This window comes from Strongylocentrotus purpuratus, unplaced genomic scaffold (genome assembly GCF_000002235.5).
Source record: "Strongylocentrotus purpuratus isolate Spur 01 unplaced genomic scaffold, Spur_5.0 spur5_scaffold_9, whole genome shotgun sequence".
NCBI lineage: Eukaryota > Metazoa > Echinodermata > Echinoidea > Camarodonta > Strongylocentrotidae > Strongylocentrotus > Strongylocentrotus purpuratus.
The window spans coordinates 15,212,838-15,239,954 of NW_022145615.1; the positions used below are offsets into that span (position 1 = coordinate 15,212,838).

Consider the following 27,117-nt stretch of genomic DNA (forward strand, 5'->3'; position numbering starts at 1 on the left):
GCGCTTTGCGCTTGCATGGTTTAACTGCATATGGAATTCCGAACGTGATTAGCATCTTAGAACTTCCGACGCCATATTTGTTTAATCTATTTAACCCATGTTAGAATGATTATTTCAGGGGATTATTTTGAATAATCATTTTAACATGCAGTGATTTCAGGTCACTTTATCGAGAGCGGAAAAAAAAAATCAGCTCGTGCTTTGCGCTTGCATGATTTAATCGCCCAGTGGGTATACAATTAAGACTCAAAAGGCAAAAAATACTGTGTTTCCAGGTAATCACCCTAACCCCCCTCCCTAGTGGTGGTTTAAAAATGGGGGTAGAGCAAAGAGAGAGGAAAAAGGAAGGCTTAAATTTTGTGGACTGTCTAAAATGGTAACACCGTTGGGGGTGGGGGTGGCAGTCGGGGGAAAAAAAATCTTCAAACGTCGGGTCAAAAACGAGCCCCCCCCCCCCCCAATCCTGAAAATCTTCCTAAGCCTATGATGTAGATAAAACAAAATGACTTGCTAATAGTTTATATGTACCTACATTATTACATGACTTACAATACCTTTTATTTGAGCTTCATTGTCTTTGTTGCATCTATAATTTTCTGTTTTTATCATTTAATGTGATGTATTATATGTCATTTTATTACATTTTATATTACGACATGTATATTGTTTATTAATTAAATGTAGCAGTGATGTTTGATGAATATATGATGCGACTTGACTAAGCCAATTAGGCTACCTTAGGCACTATACATTGGAGACAAGGGCTCTCATGTGATCCTACTCCTAATAGTTGCAGCTTCATGCATATCAAGGGGGCAGTCTCAAAATTAAACTAATGCTGCCCCGAGGTGCCCCAAGGGAAATAAGTTGAAAAAATGCAAACAAAGTATTAACATGATAGTGTAATGAGTGTATTCTGGATATGAAATTATTTAAAAATCCATCATCAAGAATTCCAAGTATCTTTATTTCATAGTCCTTCAAAATCTAATTTTAAACACTACAATTAATACACCTCTAATTCCAGCCCCTCCCCCCCCCCCCCGCCATGACCCAATAGAAAAATCTAACTTTCCTGCTGTATTGTAGATATCTAAGAGGCGGATGTTTATATCGTTACATTAAGAATAGACCCACATTTTGCTTTTTCTCTTTGTTATGTTTTTTATCGATCTGTGGTGGGTAAAATTATGTAATCCAAAGTGCTAATACTCACAAATTATATAGCCATTCACCGCAAGAGGGCACGCGACCAAAACACCGTCAGCTGATTCTCATGCGCACGCATCCACGTTCATTCATTATCTAGTTATCAACATCTAATTTCCCTTCGACTGGAAAAAAGGTCCTCCCACCACGGAGCAAGCATGGAAGAAGACGAAACAGACAGCGGGTATGCGACATCAGTCAACGAACACACACGGGTAAGGTGCTCCTCTTGAGTAGGATTATTAGCTTTTATTCACGCGATTGTCCTTTTAATCTGGAATCATATGGTATGGTAATTTTTATTTGTTGTCCAGCTTGGCCCCATCCCTAGATCTGTGTGTATTGTTTCTGGATTCATCTGGTTCATGTGTTGTGTATTGCCATAATGGTGCTGATTTGCTGTTCTCTCCATTTTGCGTGCTAAATCATAAATGTTACAGGTGCCCTGCAAGCCACTATCTCCTTCGTAGTCGTCAATAGTGTTTCACTTTTAATTAATGAAATATATTTTGTTATGCAAACCGTGCAGTTTAGACCCCTAGGTCGATTAAACAAAATTAATTTATTTGTAGGGTCTAATCCTTTAATAAGTTATCATTTAAGTTTTTAATTTGTTGTGATGTTAATGCCACTTGCTCATGCATGCGTGTGTTTTTTAAAGTACACTTTTTTTAAATGTCAAATGCTCATTTAATATTCATATTACGGGATGGGTCGTTGTCATTTGTTAATAATTTTGATTTAAAGAAAATAAAATGTAAAAATGTATACAATCTCCAGAGTCCAGTGCCATACATTTGTTTCTCATGTTTCTTTTAGTATCTTGATGTATCTTGCATGAGAGCTGTATTCTTTAATTATGTTAAATGTTAATAAAGCACTGAATCAATTTGTTTTAATATATAATCTATTTCAATTTATTTCATCATCATAAAATCTTCATTAATAAAGTTTGAATTGCAAAAATATATAATCAGACAAAGAAAAAGAAAGTATTAAAAAAAAAAATTAAAGAGAAGGTCCACCCTTGATACTAAGCTGATTTTTATAGAAGCAGAAAAATGAGAGAACAGGTCAGTGAAAGTTTGAGCAAAATCTGATTAAAATTATGTAAGTTATGGAGTTTTAAGTTGCAATCGATTAAACGCAATTGCAAACTCCTTGATGTGTCTTAACAGGGGCCTGTTTCACGATTAATAATAATATTAATAACATTAAATTTTTATATAGTGCTTAATACAAATGTCTCTAAGCGCTTTACAAATATACTATTACCCCGGTCATTGGATTCAGTGCTTGCCCGCACACAATGTGTGCACAATCTCTACTCCCTGGGGAGCATTCCAGCCAGGCGTTACATGACGCTCAAAAACTGTTTGACCAACAATGACGTTCGCATCCTACCGGGTACCCATTTAACACCTGGGTGGAGAGTAGCAAGTGCAGGTTAATATCTTGCCAAAGGATATTAGTGACGTTTCGGGATTCGAACCCTCGACCTTCGCATCTCCAAGTCAAGCGCCTTAAACCACTCGACCATGACACTCCCACTAAGATTAAGCACTGGGATGCGTCTTAAGCATCCTTAAGTCTGGCTATAAGACTTAGTGTAAGATGCATTTTGGCGGGAGTTTCACAAAGACCACTAAGACGCATTACGTACTTAGTACCCGTTTAACTAAGTTGCATACATGTGGCAGCCCACGTCTCATTGAGACGAGACATAGCAACTGTTCTTAGTGTAATGTCATGTGATAAATCCCATGTCAAATGTTTTGTACGATAAGTCAATAATAGCTGTATGTCGTGATGTTTTATTCTATAGAGTACCAAAGAGCTCACGTCATATTCACTCGTCCTGGTTACTGGTTACCAGTGTTCCCCCAATGTTCCATCTTTTATAGGGTCAAAGGTCGTATTTTAAGGGGATATCTTGTGTTGCTTTGCAGGTCACATTTCTTTACACATTTCTTTCAAATTTTCTATAGAGATGCATTATACTCTAATCTACACACATATTGTTTTAGTGATGCTGCTCTTAGTCTTGACATTAGTCTGAGCCACTAGTGGCGATCTCTACAGTACGTCATCCTTTTGTTTCAGGAAGGGGGAGAGGCGATCTTTGTCCCTCCTGCGAACATAAGGATGACACAAAACTTGCTGCCACTGCCAGGGGCAATGTTTTTTGATCTTGGATTGTTGTCCTAAATAATCTGCAAGGGAATTTACACTTGATATGTAGATGCAGGTGGTTATTGATTAGGGGGCATGGTTTAAGTAGGGCTGCTAAACCTGGTTTGAAAGCGGTCTAAACTTGTTATTATGATGAAGATCATCATGATCATTATTGCTTATTACTACCGATATTATTCTAACTTTAACATTTTTATTTAAATCTTTGTTTATTTAGATGTTGGAGACGGAAAGGATGACGACCCATGTGGATATTACCAACTCACCCTCTAGTAGACATTCCATTAAAAATCTAAGAAAGCCATCTTCATTGCAAGTCAAACTTGGTGAGTAAGATGCAACATTCAACCATATTGTAAACAATTTAATCCTTGAGTAGAGCGTTTATATGCCAGTTTAGCTGGTGGTATTCTACATGTGGAGGTGCAGTGGCACAGTGGTAGAGCAGTAGTTTTGTAACTGAGAAATCCTGGAAGAGCAGACTTTAAGCCTTAAGTCTTGTCCCTCGGTTGCATTCTTACAAGATTACGCAGGTAATAGCAAACCATTGAACTGATCTTCATTGGTGTACATTTAGGATACAGCAATATCTTTCATCAGTGAAACATGGCAGCATACATATTTGCCTGGCTTTTACTGTCATGAATACATATAGAACAGTGATTACTATTACAATGTATTGTAATTAGGCCTGTAACCGATCATCGGATCGGGGGCCGATTTCTTGAGCCGATTTCTTGAGCCGATCAGGGGTGATCTGATAATAATTTCCGATCGCCGATCAATAAAAATGATAGAAAAAAAAAAAAAAAATAAAATAAAAATAAATTGTTGGCATTTGTATACACGTACAATACATAATATGTACAATGTACTCCCAAACAATGTAGCAGTATAGGGTTTCAATCAGGATAGACCAGTTTTGGAAACCTCTTATTTGGAAACCAATCATGTGAAAGAATATGTTTTGACTAATACGTGATGATACATGTATATATTTTGCCGGGAAACCGCCTACTAATTGATATTATATTTGGTAAATTATTATATCTATCCGGACTGGATAGATATCACGTAGTCCCATATACATCTTTCTGTGTACAGTGCTTGTAACTTTACCAAGACTGGGCCGAATTTCTTATCATTTTGATGATTTCAGAACCTTGCAGTACACACCAATACTAATATACTACTGTAGATGATCAACCTTTTCTGATCGATTCCACAACGCTTCTTTCACAATGCAATCGCATGACCAGAACTGGTCTATACCTTTAAGCAATATCATGACAGGGTCTATGTCATTATGTCATTAGTTATAACAACACTGCCGAAATTAATGAATATCACATGTACATGTAGCGGGTTGTTAACAATTTCTTTGTCAGACAGTTATTCTTGATAACAATTATTTAAACAAAATTAAAGGTATTTTGTGCAATTTAATTGAGATAATAATGTTACTTATAATTGTTATTATTGTCATTATTATTGCTGTATTATTGTTATGTTGTTAGTTATATTATTATTATTCAATATGAAAATTGTATTAACTGAGTGATTTACATTAGAGGTGTACAATATGCCTACATATTTATGAATGAGAGGGATAATAAAGTGTGTTAATAAATAAATCATACTACTGTATCAGTATGCACTTAACATGTTGATCATTTTTCTACAAACTTGTGCATTCAATATCCTTCCAATGTAGTGCACTGTGTGTAGTTTGTAATATATAACCGGCAGTGAAAGCATTGCGTGAAAACTAAGTGACTTCTAAAGAAAGACAAGATATAACAATTTGAATTGAGGCTATGGACAAAGTGAATGTGAGAAAAAGAGAAGGATAAAATGAGAGTAAATGCATGTAGATTCAAGAGATAGAGGATAGAGGAGAGAGAAGGAGAGGGATGAGAGAGGGATGAGAAAGAGAAGGAGAAAGAGAAGAAGTAGGAGTAAGAGAGAGAGAGAGAGAGAGAGAGAGAGAGAGAGAGAGAGAGAGAGGAAGGTACTAGATGAATAGAAATGTATCTTGAGAGCTTTGTAATATATAGTTGTCTTAGAAGATTGAATCACAAGTCACAGAGGAGTTCTATTATAATAGATGCAACGGGTATTCTCCAAGGAGAACCCATGAAAGGGCATTGCCATTGAAAGAGAAAATTATGAATATATACTTGCCATACTCTGTTAATAGCATGGTAGATTTCTCTTGAGTAAAAAGCCAGCACACATTTCAAACATGGAACAGCTCAAGATATATTCAAGGTCTTTACAAATTTCTTCCCACAATATTTTACCATGCCATTCTCACCAAACTAGGCATAGAAAAATAGTTTACAGCTACAACACAGGTAAAAGGAAGAAGAAATGTCTTTGATGTCTAGAGAAAAAATTGTCCACAAGCAAATTTCCCATTTGCAGTGTCCATTCCAGTCGCCATTCAGATATTTGTTTTCTCTTCATTCCTTTGTTTTCAGTGCTAGTTTGTAAAGCCCCACTGCACTACTTACACCTACTTGCACCTCTATGTAGCAAACAATGCCTAATCGGGGACCATTGGTCCCTCATGATCCTCTTTTTCTTACATTAATGGAGAGCTTATTTGATGAGAAAACCACCTGTCACTGACCGTGCAGGGAGGTCTAATCCCTCCTGGCCAAACTAGTGCAGTGGGGCTTTAAGACATTTTTCTGTGATATTCAAGACTGCCTGACTCAATTATATTACACGATAATTTCATTTCTTGATTTACTTCTAAACTAATGAATTTCTATTTCTGTTTCTCTAAGGAATTTAAGTTGATTTCAATCCAGTTTTTATAATTGAATCAAGCAGTGCACTTAATCTTCATTTCCACCTGTTTACACCTCCTCGTTGTTGCCAGGTACTGTAGTTGATAAAGTCAGAGTATGTAGGACAGCTTGTTGGAGTACATATAGACTAGAAGCTGGAGCATGCCAATGCATGTTTACAAGGCACAATATTGCTGTGTTATAGAGCAGATTGAAATGTAACCATGAAAATAAATTAGGATGATACACAAATTCTAAAGCAGATTACATTACCAAGAGCATTGGACATGAGATGTATTGAGCAATGAGAACATCACAAAAAAAGTGAAATTTCTCACCCGATTCTAGTAATTAATAATAATAATAATAATATTTAATTTTTATATAGCGCTTAATACAAATGTCTCTAAACGCTTTGTGAATAAGAATCAAATAATTAAGTTTGATGGATTTACATATGAGTTGGTACTAAGGCAAAGAAATGAATGTTATTTTAGTATCACTAAACTGAATTGCAATATCAAAATCAACCAGAAATTAAGAAATACAGTAGGTATATATTGACAGTAGAAAGTAGGTGTCACATCCCACAATTAGTACTCAACATATTGATCAGCTTTTGAGTAGGTCCTCTCCTTGTATTTATTGTTCGCATTGATCTAGTCTAAATTATAAAAAATAGAGAGAAAGGAAATATTTCAAAGGTTCAAAGGTTGAAGCTGACTGTTGTTTCGATAAAAGCAAATTACCTTGCTTTTTGTGTCTTCTGTGCTCCTATCACGTACACACATACATGTATATGTAGACAGAAGTCAACCCATTCTTTGTTTATTTGAAAGTGTTTGCTATCCTTTCAAATTATTTAAACAAAAACAGCTCTCACCCGTTGCCTCTAAACAATAACCAGTTCTGAAGTATGTAGACTACTATGGTAAGTCCACATCATAATGGAAACAGCGAGTTCGATAGTCGAAGCTCCAAAGATTGTTTTGAGTTCAGGAAATGAAAGAAAAAAATATTAATATATATATATTTATATCACAAAATCAAACTAAACTTAAATGACATGTACCTACGATTGTCAGCTCCATGTGAACAGACCATGTTGATCACAATTCGTACAAAATATAGTTTATGTCACAGTTTTTGCTGTAACAGTATATTCACAAGGGAAGTGGAATAATTTGGTGGGGAAATCGATAGTCACGTCTGGGAATTCAAGTACCTTCTCTCTCAAAGTACAATGGCTGTCAAATATCAACTTATATTCATTCCTTATCATTCTTCTGATGTAATAGTAACACCTACGTAAAAACCCAAAGAAAAGTAAAGGTGGATTTGTGTAAAGAAGTTAAAATATACAGTTTGTAACATTATGGCAGATATTGGGGAGAAATTTTAAGACTATGTAACAGAGTTCAACATTTATTAGTTTGAAATAAGATAAAGCTATAGGTGATGGTCCTAAAATGTAAAGTTCAATAGTTGCACATTGCAGTTATATTTGTTATTCATATTTGAACTTTCAATGAGAATAGGTTAACATATATATATCAGTTGCACACACACACTGTACTGTATTCTCTTACATGTATTTTCTTGAGAGTTTAATATGTGCAAAATTTGTAAATTGTCACTTGGTTCAGAATTTAACAATGTCACAGAAAAATGAATAGGCAGTACATGCATGAATGGGTTATGCAAGGAGTTTAATCATTATGTCTATGTACTCTGTATCATGAACAAATTATATCTACATGAAAATATTGGCTTACACAGTATAAAGTTTGTGCAAGTGGTGTTTGATTAATACTCTGACAGCAGTGATCTTTGCTCTAGAAAACTATTTTTTCCATTGGAAGTTAAGCGGTTTTGGAAAACCCATGTTGATACTAACCAATGCACTTAGAGCTTTAGAATATATATATACCAGTACATTTTTTTAAAATTAGGTCAAAAAATTTGCCAAGGGAAAAAGGAAATTACCACAAGGTAACTTGTGTTACATCCAAGGAAATTTAACTTGCAATATTCAATATTGATTATTTTGCAATCCACACTTTCATTAATAATGAAGATGATCTCTTTTGATGGTTCTCGCTAATCTCGTGTAGCAGTTTGCAATGCATGTAGCTTAGCATGTTTGTAATTTGATAGGATTAAATGTGCTTTGCGTATATAGGCAAAGATTGTACATGCATGTGGAAGCCAATTCATTGTCTGTGGCGCTCTAATGCAATTCTAATTACTCTTTGCTATCTACCCCTAGACCATTTTCATTGAAATTAAATTCCGTCACGCTTGGTTTGCATAAGTTGATTGCGATTGCTTTCACTGTACTGTGTGACCTGCTTCAAGAGTATTATACAAAATGGCGGAGAAACCACCCTATACATGTATTAGTCAACTATTCATTGATATTATTGGTAGTTAGGGGTATTTCACAAGGATCATTTATTCACAGAGAGAGAGAGGGATGGAGGGAGGGAGAGATGGAGGGAGAGATGGGGGGAGAGAGAGAGAGAGAGATGGGGGGGGGGTGGAGGGATTGAGGAGAAAGAGTAAGACAGCAACGAGAGAATGTACATGTAAGAGCGGGAAGCATGTAACTATATAAACTTATCTAATACTAGTACAAAATTACTCATGAAATGTCAATAACCATCACTCTATTGTTTGCATGTAATTGTTTTGATGAACCAAATTATCATCTCTGCAAATGATTACGACGGAATATGTTGTTAAATGAATAAAAAGCATTTGTTGTCTCAAATAACCTTGTCTGGTCTTCTATTGCAATGATTAGAAATTATCCATCTTTTGTATCGTTAATTCTGAACTTGATATGGTTGGCATGGGAACACTGTGCACCAGTTAATTCATCACAGCAACAGGGTATGTAGTCATGTTTAGTCTCTCACATCAGACTCTTATAGGCAAAATGATGCATACATGTACATGTACATATCTGTAATCTGTACTGTGTGTTTAGTTGCTGAGCAGATACTGTTAAAATTGATATGAACTTGTGAACAGATGCAGTCAAAATTTATGTGAACTAAATCCATACACAAAAAATTAAAAAACGCTTTTGGAACTCTTTATCAATTTCCTACAATTGGAAAGTGATGTTTCCATTTATAAACGTGACATTTAATATATTCATGAATCTATCAAAATGAAAAATGCAAGTTCAAATTATATGTACACGTATGTTCATGATTGGTTGAAAATCAAGTTGTATTAGTTTGATTTTATTTGAAGCAAGGGGGCCCTGCTCTGACAACTGTAAGTACAAAGTGTAGAATGATTTTGTGGTTGCAGATTCAGTCTTTTGTACTGGCTTTAGACTTACTCTGGACTCACCGTGAAAATATTTTCTTGATGTAAGCCACATATTATCATGTAGGTCATGGGGATATACCAACTAGAGTCTGAATGGTTGTAGACTATCATCTTTAGACAGTGCTTTAGAGGTTTACCGCACCACTTCAAAATTGAAGCAGGAAGCGTGAAAATTGATGTGAAATTACAAACCCTCTATTCTCTCTCTAGAGTGCTGGTTTATAATGTCATAATTTCAAGTGATCTTGGGAAATCTAACTTACTTCCGATTTTTCACCTGTTCATATAACATGTACATCTTAAATTTTTTGAGGGTTATTATCTAACGGAATAAACAAGCCAGAAAAGCCAGTGCCATTATTCTTTACATTTGTTGGAAAATGCTTGTTACTTTTTCAGGTAAAAAAAGTTCAGGGTGGAGAAATATTTCTAAAGATAAATTTGCAATTATTTGTTTCCAAAAGTTCAGTTTTAAATTCTTCTTCATGACATATAGAGTTAATTGTTAATCACTACAGATAAAATACAGCCATCAAACAATTTAAACTTTAAATACACTGAACACGATTGCATTGATTTTCAAGAAACCAACTCAAGGGCAATCTTGATGTATTCTAAATGTAAACAAATCATGTTCAAATTAGGTAGTTTATCCTTTTAAATGTTAATATTGCACATTTCAATTGGATAGACAAGAAACTTAAAGTTGCCTTTTATGTTGATTTTTGGTAATTCTTTGTGATCATGTTTCTGCTCCTTTACCGAAACTTGACAGTCCTGGAACAGAGCTATACGTCCTACATGCATGCGTGTACCTGAGAGATAATTTACATTCTGGGTAGTTAGTTCACAATTTGTGTTCATATGCAACTACATGTAATATGGGTGCCTGTATCTTGTATTCTTTGTCAAATACTACATGTACCTGTATATTATCAAAACAGAGCAAGTAACTTTTCTAGAGATATTTACTATGCCTTACATTCATTCAAAAGCAGTGTTTATTTGTGGTATATTTCTGTGACCATATATATGTATCTGTACCAGAGGTACCAGAGCAACTGCTGAATACCGATGACTAGATTGTGATTTCAGTCTGTAAACTCATTGATGAGGAGGAGGTGTTGTGGTATAGTGGTTCATTCACTTGACTCTTAATCCAAGGGTTGAGGGTTAGGATCTCAGCTTGGTACTAACATCATTTGGCAAGAGACTAATCCACATTTGTCGCTCTCCACCCAGGTGTAAATGGGTACCTGGCAATCACTGGGTTGACTGAATAATAATTGCAGGTCCCTCAGGAAAAACATTGCAGCTAATGAGGCTTCCCTGGATTAACAAAATGATTAATATTTAGTTTGATAAAAACAGGAGTAGAAGGGAGGTCATACATGTAGACATTGTTCTATCCCATGATTGATGTAGTTTCTGGAGTCTTGAAGCTATCAGTAGAGGTGCTACTTTTCCATGTAAAAGTCCAGTGATCTTGATCAAGACATGAGTAGGCTCCTGTGTATGCATCGATGGTGTAGTTTCTTGGACTCTTGAAAGGAATGAACATAATAACCATGGCCATGTGGCCAGGTGGGATGTTGACCCATGATGACCTGATTGTATGGCCCTTGCTCTAGTGAAAGTCATTTGTAACTCTAACAAAAATCATACTTACAAACATGGTTCAATCACTATACCTAACGCTAACCCTAAACCTAAACCTCCATCTAAACTGTAAACCCAACAAACCTTAGCTCTATTATCTTTGATGAATGAAAGGTGAGAGCAAAATGTCATCAGAGTAAATATCGCATTGCCCAATACTTTTAAACTACATATATGATTTCCTGAGTTAAACCTGACTTGTCATCCAGCCTACTCTAGCAGAATACCACCTAAGTATAATCATCTGTTTTGTAAAAGAAAATATCTTTACAAAGCCTTAAAGTTCTATCATCTGCTGTAAATTGAGACCCAACAGAGATATCCATCTCAAATAAAAATGTTCAGGAGATATGTGAGAGTTAAACTGAAGCTGGAGATGATTCTTGAGTAGAAAGATGGAGAATTGAAGATGTAAGAGGAGATAGCAATTTGAGAGAAGTGGGTTTGAAGAATGTAATTGTAGACAACAACAGATAGTGCAATTATGGTACTCCAGAAATTCTTTAAAAAAGAGAAAAATACCAAAACAGAATTGCACATGTAAGGTTAATATTCTGACTTGTTCAGTCCAGCTCAGAGAGTCAGTGCTTGTTAACAGTATACCATGTATGTTGACCAAGGGATAACAGAATTTCTGTCTTTCTGTATAACGTTTTGTCAAATTTCTACTATCTAGTGTCATTCAAAGATTTTTCTCTTTTATAGCTTAAAACTTTTCTAGAGATGTTCATAAATTAGGTATTTGAATAAAAGTGATAAAAAACCTTTAGTTTTTATGATAAAAAAGGTGAACGATTGCTTAATTCAACTGGTTGAAAATTCAAGACAGTTGTTTTGTTGACTTGTAGAAAAATTTGTGATATAACATCTATAACTATTAAAACTATATTTCATATGAGAAAGTTGGAAAAATACTTGTATTACAAAAAAGTTTTTCATTCTTACAATAATAACGATTTCAGTACTCTTCTTTTTGTCTTCGTAATGTGTTGTGTGGGTATGAAATGGGCTCTAAATCTTTGGAGAGACGAAATGGAATATATTATTTGGATATATTTTATTAGGATGGAGACAAAAAAAGTTTAGACGTTGATGATGAGATCATCTCCTAGATGATGGAGTCACTCTGACGTCATTCCTCCCACAACATCATCAGACTGACCGAAGGGGTTTGAAAGCATGCATTAGCTCCTCTCACTATCCCTGCATTCAATTACGGCTGTGCAATTAAGAGCAAGAAGACATACAGAGCTGTAGAGTGTATGCTCGCATTCCTATTGTAGGGTGCAGCATTAGGAATCTAAAGGGGAAGAACTCCACCCTGATATGAAGTTGCTTTCAATAAAGCAGACAAATTAAAGAAACTGATTAGTAAAGTTTGAGCAGAATTTGATTAAAATTAAGAAAGCTGCGACATATGCGAAGTTGCGACAGTTAAACACAAATTGGCAATACTGTGACATATCTTTTGAGGTCCTCTCCCATTTTTACTAAACATTAAATTTCCATTTTATTGGTTATTGATGAAATTTGTTTCATACAGTACATGGGTTTGTGTAAAACATATTTGTAATAATTATGATTGCAGGGCCCCCAGGGTTAACAGTTTTAATTCTGATGATGCTACCATGGGTAAACAAGACATATTGCTATCATGAGGACGATTATCATGGTGCATGTACATGTTGACTGAAATTTTTCTGTTGAGAAAATAGAAATTTATGAACTTTTTAGTACATAGAAAATTGGAGAAGACCATGAAGAGTTGTGATTGATTGAAATAAACTTCATATGGAAATTGATACTTTCTTATTTTTAATGAGATTTTGCTAAAAACATTCACTGGTCTGTCTCTCAAATTTTTCTGCTTCTATTAGAAACTAACTTGATACCAGGATGGACTTCCCCTTTAAGAGAAGACATGCAGAGATGAAGAGAACATGCATGAAGTTCTTTTGATTATGTAGGGCGTGCAATTAGGGAATCTTGAAGTATAGAAATCAAATGGCAAGCAATTACTGCAGTTGTATGTGAATATAGAGAAAATGTTTACAATGCATCATGTCAAGGGCAGATAATAGACTACATACTCTACTCTTTTTCCCGTTTCAGCTTCTCTTTCTCCTCAGTACGGAGTAGGAGAGTATCAAATGATCATGTATGTCAGTGCACGGAGTAGGTCCATCGCCACTGTCTCTCAGTGATCAATATTTAGACAGAATATTCATCGTAATCTGTGATGATTGGTAATCTAATTTTTGAGTGTCTATATTTTGATCAGTACCTTAGAATAAGATTTGTCTGTAGTTTGTGATGATTGCTAATTCAATTTTAAGTGTCCTTTTGATCAATATTTTCGAATATAATTTGTCTGTAATGTGTAGTGATTGCTCGTGTTATTAAGATGGTGATTACAGGCTTCTTCAGGTAATGGGCTAACATCCCACTTTATACCTTTAACAAAAATTGTTTATATACATGTATAAAATGTTTAGGGTCATTCAGATATGTAAAATTGTTATCAATTTTTTTCTAGATAATTACAAGGTATGTGTATGTCATTCTAATATGTATATCATTCTAATCTGTATACTGCATGTGCACACAGTGTACATATTGAATAATAGTGACAATAACAATTGAATATGTTTCTCAGTTTCAAAGTGCAATCATGTACATGTGCTCATATCACATGTGAAAATCACACTGATCCCTGTGATGCTTATAAATTACACAAATTACATGTTCAAGTGCAAATATCTGAACATGTGCTATATGGCTTATATGACTTATGGTAAAATGATTTTTTAAATAAATATCATAGCTTTGGCTTAATAATGCTAATTTTCATCGATAAACATGTCCATTATTTGCATATACAGCTGTATGGTATGCACAAAGCTTGCCTTTGCTGAAACAATATCTCAGTAACCACTAATAATAACTCTCTGCTTATTGAGTAAAAAATATATCTCATTTTGTGAACAGTGATATGAGCTTGGGAATGTCTAGATTGCCCTTTTCAAAACTATTCACCACAAACATCCATGACATTGCTGATTGTAAACAACTTATCAACAAGGGAGAATTGAAAGCAAATATCACATTTGGTTGTTACCAACAAGGTCATCCTTTACTCTCCGCAATATATTCCTCTTTCAAAGGAGAGAGACCGGTGGTGGAGAAGCGGGAGAAGGGAGAGTGGGAGACAGAGAGAGAGAGAAGGGGAGGGGGTAGAGAGAGAGAGAGAGAGGGGGGGGGGGGAGGGAGAGACTTGTTAGTCATGTTACCTTCTTCGCAACTTGTTAGTCATTATATGACGTTGATGATGCTGTCTTTATACATTGACTTGTAATTTTGATTTACCTTTGATCCGGGTATTTATATACATGTACATGTACATAATATTGTTCACCATTTGTTTCAGATCTGCTAGTTTGCTTCATGTGGATGGTAAAAAAGTTACGGCTCTTGAATTGTTTTCTTCATTTCTTTTATTTATTTCCTTCCCCTTCAATTTATCAGATTTGTAGAGAGGAAGTGTTTATTGAAATCCTGTACACAATCAAATACTGTAATATTGCTTTGAACATATTGTTCCTCAAAGTTGACTAAAGGTGATGTTATAACGCAGGTATCATTTGGAAAAGCTAGATTTTCAATTTATTTTGTTCTGTACCATTGTGTTAGAATCACTCTGTAAAATCAATGTTGATAAATGATTGCCAAATCTGATGCTGAATTATTGTGTTCAGGTTTATTTACATATATTCATTATTGTTTCCTTTTCTTGTTTGATTCATTGGGCGGATGGTTGGGGGGGGGGCAGGAATCATATGATAAAGTAGTACTGAACTGCATTATAATATCTTGTGCTGTGAACAGTTAAATGAGTAAAATGCAAAGAATGCTCTAATGACTGCGTGCCTTTGGTTTGTTCAAACAGCAAGCTATATGATTATTATTTTCCTGAGCATATATCACGGTACATTAGGCTAGAGTGACACATAGTTATACATGTATGTACCTTGGAAGCTGCAATTTGGCAAAGAGTCATGTACATGTAGCCAATGTAATAATTGCATCCAAGTTTATTGATTTTATTTCTTGTGCCATCAAAGCGGTGTCTAGCTCTCACAGTCTATGATCCATTCTATTCTGTTTCCAAGGCCATGGTTTTTGTTGGAAAAAGGTCACATCAAATTAATGTCCTTTTCTCGATTAATGCTTTTAGTTGGAGGGATGGCTATTTGAAATGGAACTTGACCCAATAGTTATGAACAGAATTCTTGAATATTCAAATTGGCAAATAATAAATGTGACCATGTAGACATTTTACAGAAATAGAACAAGCCTATTGCACTTCAAATTAACTGGTTCTGATCTTGAACCAGATGAAAATTATATTAAGGTGTATCTAGCCATGATAAAAACAGTTCAGCTGCCTTACAATAGAGCAAGAAAGCTCTTTGCCCCCTCACCAGATTATCTACTGTTTCCCTGCTTTTTTTTCTTTCCATAACAGGATGATTGAGTTGCAATGAGAGAATTATTACTTGCCCCCTAAATTGTATTTGATGAAATAAAACCCTTCTGGGTGAACTGAGGTACAACAATCCACTCTCAATAGTGCAGATTGCTGGAGATAATGAATTTAGTTTGTGCCGCTAATCGCACCCTGCGTATGATTGAACTTTCTCTCTTGCCAAAGAGATGTGTCTGCATAGATTTCTTAGTGCATCCGCGTCAGAGAATAAAAACGTTTTTCCGCCGTGGGCATGCCGTGGCGGTAAACCGGTAGGTGAGGACTTTTGAGGTTATCCAAACACTCCTGTGTTTTGCGTTCTCTCTGTCTCCCTATCTGTCTGTCTGTCTGTCGCTCGCTCTACCTTGTGTTTTTCTCCTTGTCCCTCTCTTGCTCTCTCTCCCTCTTTCTTTCTCTGTTTCCAGTCTCATTCAATTTCTGGTTCTTTTTCCTTCTGCTTTCAAATCTCTTTTTATATTCTTCTTTTCTAAATCAATGCTCTTTTCTTTCACTCTAATATAGTGTCTAATTGTTCTGATGTAACTTAGTTCCATGTTTTGGGGCTTATGACAGAAGGAGAAAAAGCAAATGTTATGATTAAAGGGAAAACATTGTAACATGAAAATAATGATTAAAAATAAAGACATTGCATGAAATAATGATTTTTTTTTAAAGGGAAGACACCATGTGGTCATTTAAAAATGAGAAAAGCTCATTTCACACTACCCTATCTGCTTAAGATATGAAGTAATTGATATCGCAGAGCTAGAAGGTTTTGGCTATTTATATGGGTCAGGGTGAGGCTTCACTACGGTTTTGAATCTTAAAACAAAAATTGAGAGAAACATGTACCGGTCTGTAGAAAAACTGTGAAATTATAGTAATTACTATTCCTATGGCATATGAAGTGCAATAGACTCCATATATGAAGCTAGCAGGACTGATAGTACTGTGTCAAGAAGTCATTATGTATCTCAAGAGCCATTTATCTCTTCCACAAAATCCCTCTCCTAATGGGTTCCAATGCCTGTTTAATAGCAGCGCAGCAGTAATCATGAAAATGAGGGTTTCAATATTGCATGCTGCTAATGCTTCTGCAAGCTTGAGGATAGAGGTGTGTTTTCTTAATGGTGACGTACATGTATGTATGTTCATCAAAATATGAAAAGTTATATCAGCTTCTATTAAAAGCAATGTCAAGTGACCTAGTGCCATAGACATTAAATGAACATGGTCACCATCATCTGACCTTTCTTCAAATTTTCAGTGCTCAAAATTATGCAAATGTATCATCTGAAACTATATGCAGAAGTCAGATCATTAGATTAGAAAGAAACTCTGTTTCTATGGAAGATTCACGTCCTAATTATCTTAAATGAAATTTTTGTATTATTCTATATCCGATGTTAAGGCTTGTTTATTGTCCTTTGCACAAAACCTGCAGGAAAAACTGCACTTTTAGAGGGAAGTGAGAGTCAAACTACCCAAAATGGCCTAGTGTACACTGAATGTGACTCTCGTTAGAAATGAAAGAGTGCTGCTTTTGGTGTGATTGCGACCTCTTGAAAAGCTCAGAAGAAACGTTCCAATCGGCAGAAGGATGATAGTAAATAGGGGGAAAAAAGAAGAAAAAATGTGGAAAATGTGGGTTGTGGTGAGGTTAATGTTAAGGTTAAAGGTTAAACTCAATTAGCATACTTAAAGAGAAAATAAATTCTTATCTTCTCAATAGGTTAAAGTATACAGTTATTATGTTAAACTTTTTCTTCTTGGAAAACTTTTACTTTTGTTGCTATCTTCAATATTTGAAGGAAAAAAGTAATTACCGTATTTGCCAGCGTTGAGAAAACTGTTTTTTTTACAAACTGATACCAAATTCATCAATATGCTTATAAAATTTAAAAGAAAAAACAGAGTTAAAAGTTGTATTTACTCCTAAAAAATGATCGTAATTTACCAAATCTTATTTTGAAGCTAGTTACTGCTATTGTATTGCAGGCAGTTTTGGTATCCGATATATACCCCGCCTACCACAATGCAATGCGAAATTGCTTGAAATGGATTCACACAACAAAGAGGCTTTTTTGCAGACAGCAAATGCGCAGTTACGGTCCCTACTTTGGCAATGGCGTAGGTTTTTTAACATGGACCTGACTTGCTGCCGACAGAGTCGGCAAAAAAAAAAAGAAAGAAAAAAAAGGTTATTATTTTTTTTTTTTAGGGCAAAAAAGAGGGGTGCGGTTAATACACGAGGGCGGTTTATACACCGTTAATTAGGGTACATGCTGATTTTGACTGTTGTTGCGCATAGGTTGCACCCAGAATTTGCTATATTTTCTCTTTCGAAAATCCTACAGCCTTTACGCCAACAAATACAGTACTGTGTTATGCCATATTACGATACACTGTATATAGTGCTTTCAAACATTACTTGCGTGTTTCAGAAGTTGTATATTCTATCATAATATTCCATCACAAAAAAATAATCTGTGGTCCCATGTGTGCAAATGGGTGAACTTCTGATGTATGTGATGTCAAACACGCTGTTTGTCATTTTGATCAATTTTGCTGGTTCAAAGGCATTAGTAATATAAGGTTCCCTATTTTTGGATGCTCCACAGTTAAAGATGAGATGAGTTCCTGAAAACGTGCAATTCATGACAAATACGAAATATCATCTGTTCAGAGCCTAAGCGCATTAACTGGGTAAGGTATATAAGTTAACGCCCTTCTGGCTCCAAACATATGATGATATTACCTTAACACTTCCCACAGGAAAGATAATGACAATGATTGGTTGGTGGACTTACTACTGGTTATATCCACAATGCTGTAACAGGCTTGGGAGTAATTTATCATGAGGCATAAACCTCTTTACTTAATGGCTTGCAATGTCATGTGTAAAGCTGCAAAAGCCATGAGCTGAAAATGAAGGCATCAATTTTGCATGGCATGATGATGATGATGAGATTGAAACGAGCTTCACTGATTGTAGGTTCGTGTTGAATTTATCTTGTCTGTTGTACGTTGCGCGTTGTGAAATATCAACAAGATCAGTGCCATCATAGAGGACTACAAGTATGCATTTCTTTTGTAAAAGCCTGGAGTGGGTTTTATGAAAAGGGATCATTAGAAAATGCATCAAATAAAGAATTCTTTGTAAGAATAAAAGAGCTGTAGATATGGAAGTAAGGTGAGGAATGGGGGATTAGGAAGCCGAGAATGACTGGGTAGTAGAAAGTGGATAGATGCATCTAAAGAGAAGTATCTAGGCTAGCATACATGTAAATGAAGAGGAGAAAGACAGATTAAGAAGAAAGAGAGTGTGCTTAATTGTGTTGGAGGGAGTGGAGTAGTAACAAAAGTATGTGTAGAAACAGTCGTCAAAGGCAGTGAAAAAGGCTTTGTCCAGAGTCATTAAGTCATTTGAACAGAATGAGCATAAAATGTATTTCATTAAATCTACAAATATAGAGATCATTCAACCTTTCCTCCTGGCTTTATTTTGTCTTGAGATGTAAGGTTACGATTTAGTTTTGTCAATTTTTGTCACCTGCTCTGTGTCTGCACACTTAATAAAATAACTAGCTCCAGAAATCAACTTACATGTAGCTTGGCAAATGGCATTCACAAATTATTCAAAAAGTTGATGAGAAGGAGAAGGAGAGGACCTCATTAGCATAATTAGCAGTCAACCTAAGTGACCCCCTTGCCACATGTGTTTCTTCATAATAGATTCATATCTAAGGTTATCCCATGAGATGTAGCCTCATGAATAGTAAATCTTATCTACCTGATTCTATCTTCTTGCCGAGAGCACTATTTGCTCTTTCATCGATCGCTGTTTAACCCCTCTCATCCCAAGCCAGCTGTCGCCAGAAAAAAAGGAATTCAATTGTGAAATGAATGTATTGTGTAGAAGCATTAGAAGTATGGATGGATGTGGGGGGGGGGGCATTTTTTAATTTTTAAGAAGAGATGAAAAGTTATCCACTGCTAGGAATGTAATGAGAACAGTGTGAATCATTCATTCTTAGGAGTAAAAAATGATCCTGGTTACCTTGGACCTCATATTGTACTTGGACTCAAGACTTTGTTATACAGTGAAAAAGAGATAAAGTGATATGGGATGGAAATGGGAAGGATCAAATGACCCAGGGATATGAAATATTAATGCGTGGTCTGTGATCACCTTTCTCTATCTGGCTTTTTAAGGTTTCATATTGTAGAGAACAATTTGGCTCCTTCAATGTTTCAGTCTCTTTTCAGTCTAAAGGCCCGTGGAAAATTGAGTGATTCTTTGCATGTAGTTTGATTGTGCTGGAAGTAGAAGCTCGTTGGTCACAGCTGATGTGTAAAAGGTCTCGGTGCATAATACATTGTGGTCTTGTGATTGAGTTGCTTTCTCTCAAGCCCCCTAGGATATCTATTGAATGGAGAGGAAATGCTGTTCATTGAGAGAGCCCCCTTCCACCACCTGGCCATGAACTAGTCAAGCTCTAGTCACACCCCACAATACAAACACCAGACTGACTCTACACTGAGCACAAAATTCCATTACCTCAAATGGCCAAGAATATGTAAACTTGGAGTCGATTTGTTGCGGTTTTGGTCAATGTGACTGGGTTGTTAAGGCCTAGGGATGGATGGCTAGCCAGGGCCATGTCTGGTATTAATTCATAGAAGGAAAATCAGCCGGATATAGAATGTGATTGCGTAGCCAAGGTACTGTCGCCTATTACCAAACTGGTTACAAGGCATGAGGTAAATGGGATTATTATCATCTTAATTGTGTTGCAAAGTCTGAAAGATAAAAGTGAGACCTACATGTAGATGAAGAAAAAAAAAAGTGAAATCATAGTGATACTCTCTCTCTCTCTCTCTCTCTCTCTCTCTCTCTCTCTCTAATTTGTAAACACGGACTCAAATTTGATACTTTACCACAATTCCTAAAGCCATGAGCAGAGCCTAGATTTGTCAGATTTTGGCTACGTCCAAAGCAGCTAAAGTCTAGAGCAAATTGTAGTCTCATAGTGCAGACACAGTTACGCATAATGACTGACAAGGTTTTGTACCTGCAAACTACTCTCCCCCTCTTTCTTTCTCTCTTGCCCTTTTCCTCTTTCTTTTCTCTTGCACTTTTCTCTCCAGTTCTATTTCTCTTACTCAGTCCATTTCTGTGTGTGTGTCTTGCTGCCCCTGTAGAGAGAACAAATACCCTTTCTCTCTTCTCCCTCTCTCTCTTCTTATCTCTCTTCCACTAAGTCACACTAGGCATACATGTACGAATGGTTGTTGACTTCTGACATCCAAAAAATAGAGGTAAAAGGTCAATAGATAAAGCTAGAAATCAAATGGTGAAGCTACGTGCAGATAACAGAGAAAAGATAGTAGGTTACAGAAAAGGAAAGGAAATGGGGAGTATTGTATGTAATGGGAGGGAAGACACATTTTTCAGGAACATGGCAAATAAGCACAGAAGTCACCTTTTATAATATTTTTTCTTTCTTTCAAGTGGTTCCCTTGGAAAGAACAAAGAGTGACATCTTACAATAAACTGGTTGATGAATATATATAATGATGTTGATAACTCTCCATTTTTAATAATGCTCATCTTTGTTCTTAAAGGCATTACCATGACATTTTTTTTTTGGGGGGGGGGGGGATCTATGAAACTTAGTCTTGGGTGTATCATGAAGGGGAGGGACTTTTTCCATATAACAGACAGTAGCAATATTCTGCAACATGTATCAATGAATAGATTGTATGTTATTTAACCTTTAGTATATTTACTAGGCTGCTGTAGGATGAAGCAATTTACACCCCTTAAACTATTCACTTTAAGACCCTATTATATGCACAGCATTGAGGAAGAAAATTGCATGATTTTACACCACACTTGCCTACTGTAGTGGCCGCTGGAAAATATTTCAAGTCAATTTTGATAAGGTTTTTATTGAGATCACCCCTTCATTTCCGTTGCCAAGTAATCAAGGTTTAATCCAACGCTCATATCCACCCAAGGCCATGCATTCCCACATGTCTATTTTGACATAAACTGAGATATTCATTGAATGGATGAGCATCTATATACATGTAATGTTGCTTTGTGTTTTTCGGTACTGTGATCAGTTCATATTCAATGTGGGTGAAGATCAGAGAACACTGTTCTGTAGGAAATACTAGAGTTAATGAAAAAAAGAATGTTTGAATTGATTACACTATGTCATGTTAAGCATAACTGCATATCTTACATGTAGATTATCATTTTTCCATAAATATATTGCACTTAATATGGTCTAGTGGATAAGTCCCTGGACTGCATGAGGATCACAAGGTGTAGGGCTCAAGTCCTTACTGCAGCATGAATGTCCTTTGGCAAGAGGTTAATCTACATTTGCCACACACTTTACCCAGGTGAAGTAAACAGGGACCTGGAAGGAATCAGTTCCTTAAAATGATAGAGTGCCGTAATGGCAGCCATACTAAAGCTGTAATAGTAGTAGTATATTTTACTTCAATAGATGTGTTTGAACTGTAATCAATTAATTCCTCAATAAGATCAAATTTATATAAAATTTATTGTTACCTCAGACAACCAAGTCATTGCTAAAGTTATTCTAGACCAGTTGGAAAGAAGATTTAGTACATACATCTGCATAGACCGTTTGATGTAGACACCCAATTGCAATCATAATCATAATAGAGAAAGTAAGAAAATATACAAATAAGTGTGATTTAATGATATTTCAGAATAATTTTGTTCAATATGATGCATCCCTGTATTTAAAGCACTGAATTAGCCTGTTGCTCATTGTATGAACAGTGACAGTGATGGCTCTTACAAGGTAACAGCAAATCAAAACACCTGCCATTTTTCCTCATTTTTAATTGCCTCTCATGTTTCTGTTGTAGGTGCATTTACAATGTATATCAGTAGTGAATTAAGAGAACAGGCATAATTATGTCATATACTGTATCTTAAAGATAATGCATGGTGTTGGGGACGGTGTAAGGAGTGAGAAATACATGTACATATAGATTTCCTATCCCTCCTGATACATGTATTTGGATTTTGGATACACCTACATGTGTACAGGTTGTAGGAGGAGAGTAGACAACCCCTTCAGCCTCGTTCTCATACATGGATGATGCAGTAAATTGCTAGGGCAAAATAAGCGCAGAGTGCTTTTTTTTCTGTATCTTGTAATACATTATAGATACGGTCCATAGATATACCGGTATATGCATAGGACCTTTGATGCATGTACTTCATATGATTACAGGGCCCTCAGGGAGAACGGTATTAATTCTGATGAGGCTACCATGGGTAAACGAGACACCATCATTATCATTAATTATTAATGAAATTATTATTAATAATAATAGTTATTGTTGTTGTTATTATGATTATTAATTATCATTAAGTATTTATTACCTTTTTTGTTTTGTTTTACTGTTCACTGAGAATGTATTTAAATTACGATATGTGTTTGTAAAAGTAATATTTGAAGCTTAAATTTTTAATGCAGTATAGCCACATGGAACCCCTTAAATCAAGAGCAAAAACATTTTTTAGTGATTGGTACTCTTTAATGCACATTAAAGAGGAGTTTGAATTCATTTTGATCATTAAAAACCTTAAAGGTATAAATCAATTCTTATGAACTACATAATCAATAGTTTCCAGACAATTTCTTCCACAATGTAATCACGTTAGCTGAATTCAGCTTTGTCTTTAATGCACATTAAAGGCCCTCTCTACTAGTGTGGACAGGAGGGATTAGACCACCCAGCAAGGTCACTGACAGGTGGCTATCTCATCAACTCAGCTCTCAATTAACATTAAAAAAAGAGGATCATGGGGGACCAACAGGCATCGATTAGGCATTGTTTTCTATATAGAGGGAGCAAGTAGCTACAAGTAGTACAGTGGGGCTTTAAGACGTAGCAATGGATCATATCACTAACCAAATCCTTGAATCTGTCACAGGATAAGCCTTAGAGAGTTCTTAAATGCGCTCAATTTCAACCTACTGGGTTTTTACGACATGGAAAACTATATTGATCATGGTATTCAAATATGCATAGTTCACCTGCTCCTTACCTGATTCTAAATGATGGATCTTTTGCAAGAAAACTTATACTTCATTAACGCTAATATATTTTAGTCAACGAGGGCGTCATGCTTACTACTCAATGTGTTGTTCATCAAGTGAAACTTGTAGAGTTTATTTAAATCTTTATCCAGCAATAATTATGATTAGTCAACATTTTTACCATTATATTTACATATAGAGGTGTTATGGGTCCAAGGGTTGGGCTTTGAATTTTGGCCCGGCACTAATGTCCTTTGGCAAGACATTAATCCACATTTGCCATTCTCCACCCGGGTGTACATGGGTACATGGCAATCACTGGGGTAATAATAATTGCAGTACCCTCAGGAAATACAGCATTGATGCTGATGAGGCTCCTCTGGGTAAACAATAGTATCATCAGTAGTATTATATATTCCTACGTAATTTACATTTTTAATGTTATTTTATCATAATAATACTGTGCAATTTAGCATATTACAGTGAAACATGTTGTCTAAGAAACCATTACAAAAATGAATTGAATGAATCAAGCTTTCTATCTCTCTCTCTCTCTAACTTTAAAATTGAAATAATCAATGAAGTAAGAAATGAGAGGATTTATAAATTTCTATCAATGATTGCAATAAGAATAAGAGATGACCTGATGGACTGCCAGGAAGAAGAAGATGTTGCTTCGTTCATATCCTCTCTGTTTCCTTTTTCCTGATCTCTCTTGAATCAATTTACGGTATGCAGAAATTCCCGCCAATCTCTTCAACTGGGACTTATGAAATTCTGCCTTAAGAAATCCCTCCAGGAAAGCCTCTTAGTTCATAACATAAAGATATTGTCTACAAAGTAATTGTGTTTCATCTTAAAACATTGTAATTCGTCGCTGTTTTCACGAAGTGACGGTAGTGAAAAAAAATTGCATTCGCTTTGCGTTACGATTTTCCTCGCTACCGTCACTTCGTGAAAACAAGGACGAATTGTTCAATAAGCATGATTTACTTCCATTGAGGAAGTAATTTGATTTATAGTGAAATAACATTTGGTACTTCTGAATATATGCGGTCGCCTGATATTTGCTACTGCGACAATTGCTCCGGGCTTAATTTTGTGGATGTAGGGTTTTGGTTGGGGTTGCAATTGGGTTTTAGGTCAGGGTTAGGGTTAGGGTTAGTTGTCGTGTTGGGTCCAGGATTATGGTTAGTGTAAGAAATTAATACAGAGATGTTGTCCCAGGAGCAAGTGCCATACACCCGAATATGCATCGACCCCATGCGTCTTCCTCTATCCATCCATCACAAGAAATCTTGTAAGCATACCTAGGCATCAATTAAAATATACAGCTCATGATGAAAGAGGATAGAAATGGAGAAACCTGCTCTCCAAAAATCCTCTTTATCCACTACATCCAACACTAGCCTTGAGCCTGGTAAAGGCAAGTGAAGGAGAGTAGGAGAGTGTTAATTGTGAGAGGTTTAGACTTACTTACCACAGGGCATATCTTACCAACCAATGACGTAAGATTGATCAATTCAAAGGTCTCGCGCGTCAACACAGTTCCATCTCCCACACCCTATCTCTCCTATTCTAGAGTTCACTCTTTGGTTTTATTTGTTAAGGTTGAGGATTACGCATGTGGGAGGAAATGCAGATTATTTGAAATTGTGTTGGTAAACTTTGATGACTCTGTGTTTCACTTTAGAATTTGTAAATTGTAAAAATGTATTAAAGCCTCTTGTGTAAGATATGAATATAAATTGGTATGTATACATTTCCATATAAATTGATATGTATACATTTAGGGATTATTTTGGGTTCTGACTGCCAAATATAGACCACAATTTTAGTGTTCATGTTGTAAATATGTCATATAAGTCGATGAACACATAAACAAGTGATATAAATTGCTCTTTGTAGACAAGAAATTGATGATGTATGAGAAGTGTCCAAACTCTTTAGCCTAACAGGAAAATGAGCTGATCTTTGTAGGTTGTTTGAAATTGTTTATGTTCTTCAATAATGTATTGATGATCAATAAAAGTAAGAGTTGGAAAATAAACTTTTGTTTTATGTAACTCGGGCAGATTGCAGTGTTGGATTTGGAGTGAATTATGAAGTACATCTTGAGAAGATATGAAAACACTGAATTACAAATTCTCTTTTAGATCAGTGTGTATTACGTTACATTCAGTATGAAAAGCTTGGGTGTATTCAAATACAGATACATGTACATGTACATTTATCTCCATTGTGCCCGGTCTATATGTACTTGTTGATAATGCGGTAATGCAGCCTGAGGCTACTTTCTTGCTTCATCTTCTGAAGATGTGAACACACCAAATGAGCTTTTGTATGTTCAAAACTATATTGGCAATAGTATGATTAGAAATAAAATGTAATAAATGCTGTTTGTTTGGTTACATATTAGCTGGAGCATTGTGTTCAGCAATATTATATATTACAACCTTTGATGGATGTTGATATTGTGATGGGTCACGTACATGTATATTGACGGGACCTTCTGCAAGAGCTTAAGCTTAAGCTCCTTTTGAGGTATAGCTCCACGTCAGCTAAGCGAGCTCAATCAAATATTATTTACTTTCTTTACTGTTCTTGGATAATGTGGTGGGATCGGCATATATGCCAGCTTGTAAAATGGAGCCTGTCCGGAATACTCCCCGTGGAGCAGAGTGTGTACACTATCATGTGCGGATTAGCAATTGAATCCAATGACTGGTTTAATAATAATTACAATGGAAAGCACTTTCAAGTGTATTATTGATCACTAAACAAATGTGAATATTATTATTAATTTTACAGAAAAACAGAGAGAGGCAGTAAGGAACCCTCATCACAGACCGCTCAACTCACCATCACCAGTGGAATCTCAGCCGAGGCGGTCAATACTAGTGACAAGAGAAAGATTGGCAGTACCATGGAAAGCTTCAGCCTTAGATAGAGAACCAAGTGAACAACCTTTAGTCTCCATAGATAGTGAAAGGTAAGTCAAACAACCATAGCTTCATCAACCTTCCGTGTAGCACAATATGAAAGACTTACATTAAGTTTCCAGGTCTCCCACAGGCAGCAAACCAATGACCCACCAGAAATTTATTTCAAGCTTGCCTTTGTGTCACAGGGATAAGGGAAATGTATGGTGGTGATATTTCCTTTTATGGAGTGGTTGTTGGAGTGAGCAATGCATTACATAAGACCTGACTAGGGCTGCGACGAGTAGTCAAATGCTCGAGTACCCGCACTGTTGACAACTACTCGAGTACGATTTCTCGTACTCGAA

At 35.8% G+C, this 27,117-nt stretch overlaps 1 protein-coding gene across 1 annotated transcript; it reads left to right on the forward strand.

The window, feature by feature from the left end:
* The first annotated feature begins 1,131 nt into the window (after window positions 1–1,131).
* Window positions 1,132–27,117, forward strand: LOC752325 (protein FAM219A). Its single transcript, XM_030976945.1, has 3 exons — window positions 1,132–1,424; window positions 3,620–3,728; window positions 26,640–27,117. Exons 1-3 carry the CDS (start codon window positions 1,368–1,370, stop codon window positions 26,822–26,824), a joined length of 351 nt encoding a protein of 116 aa, XP_030832805.1. The 5' UTR covers window positions 1,132–1,367; the 3' UTR covers window positions 26,825–27,117.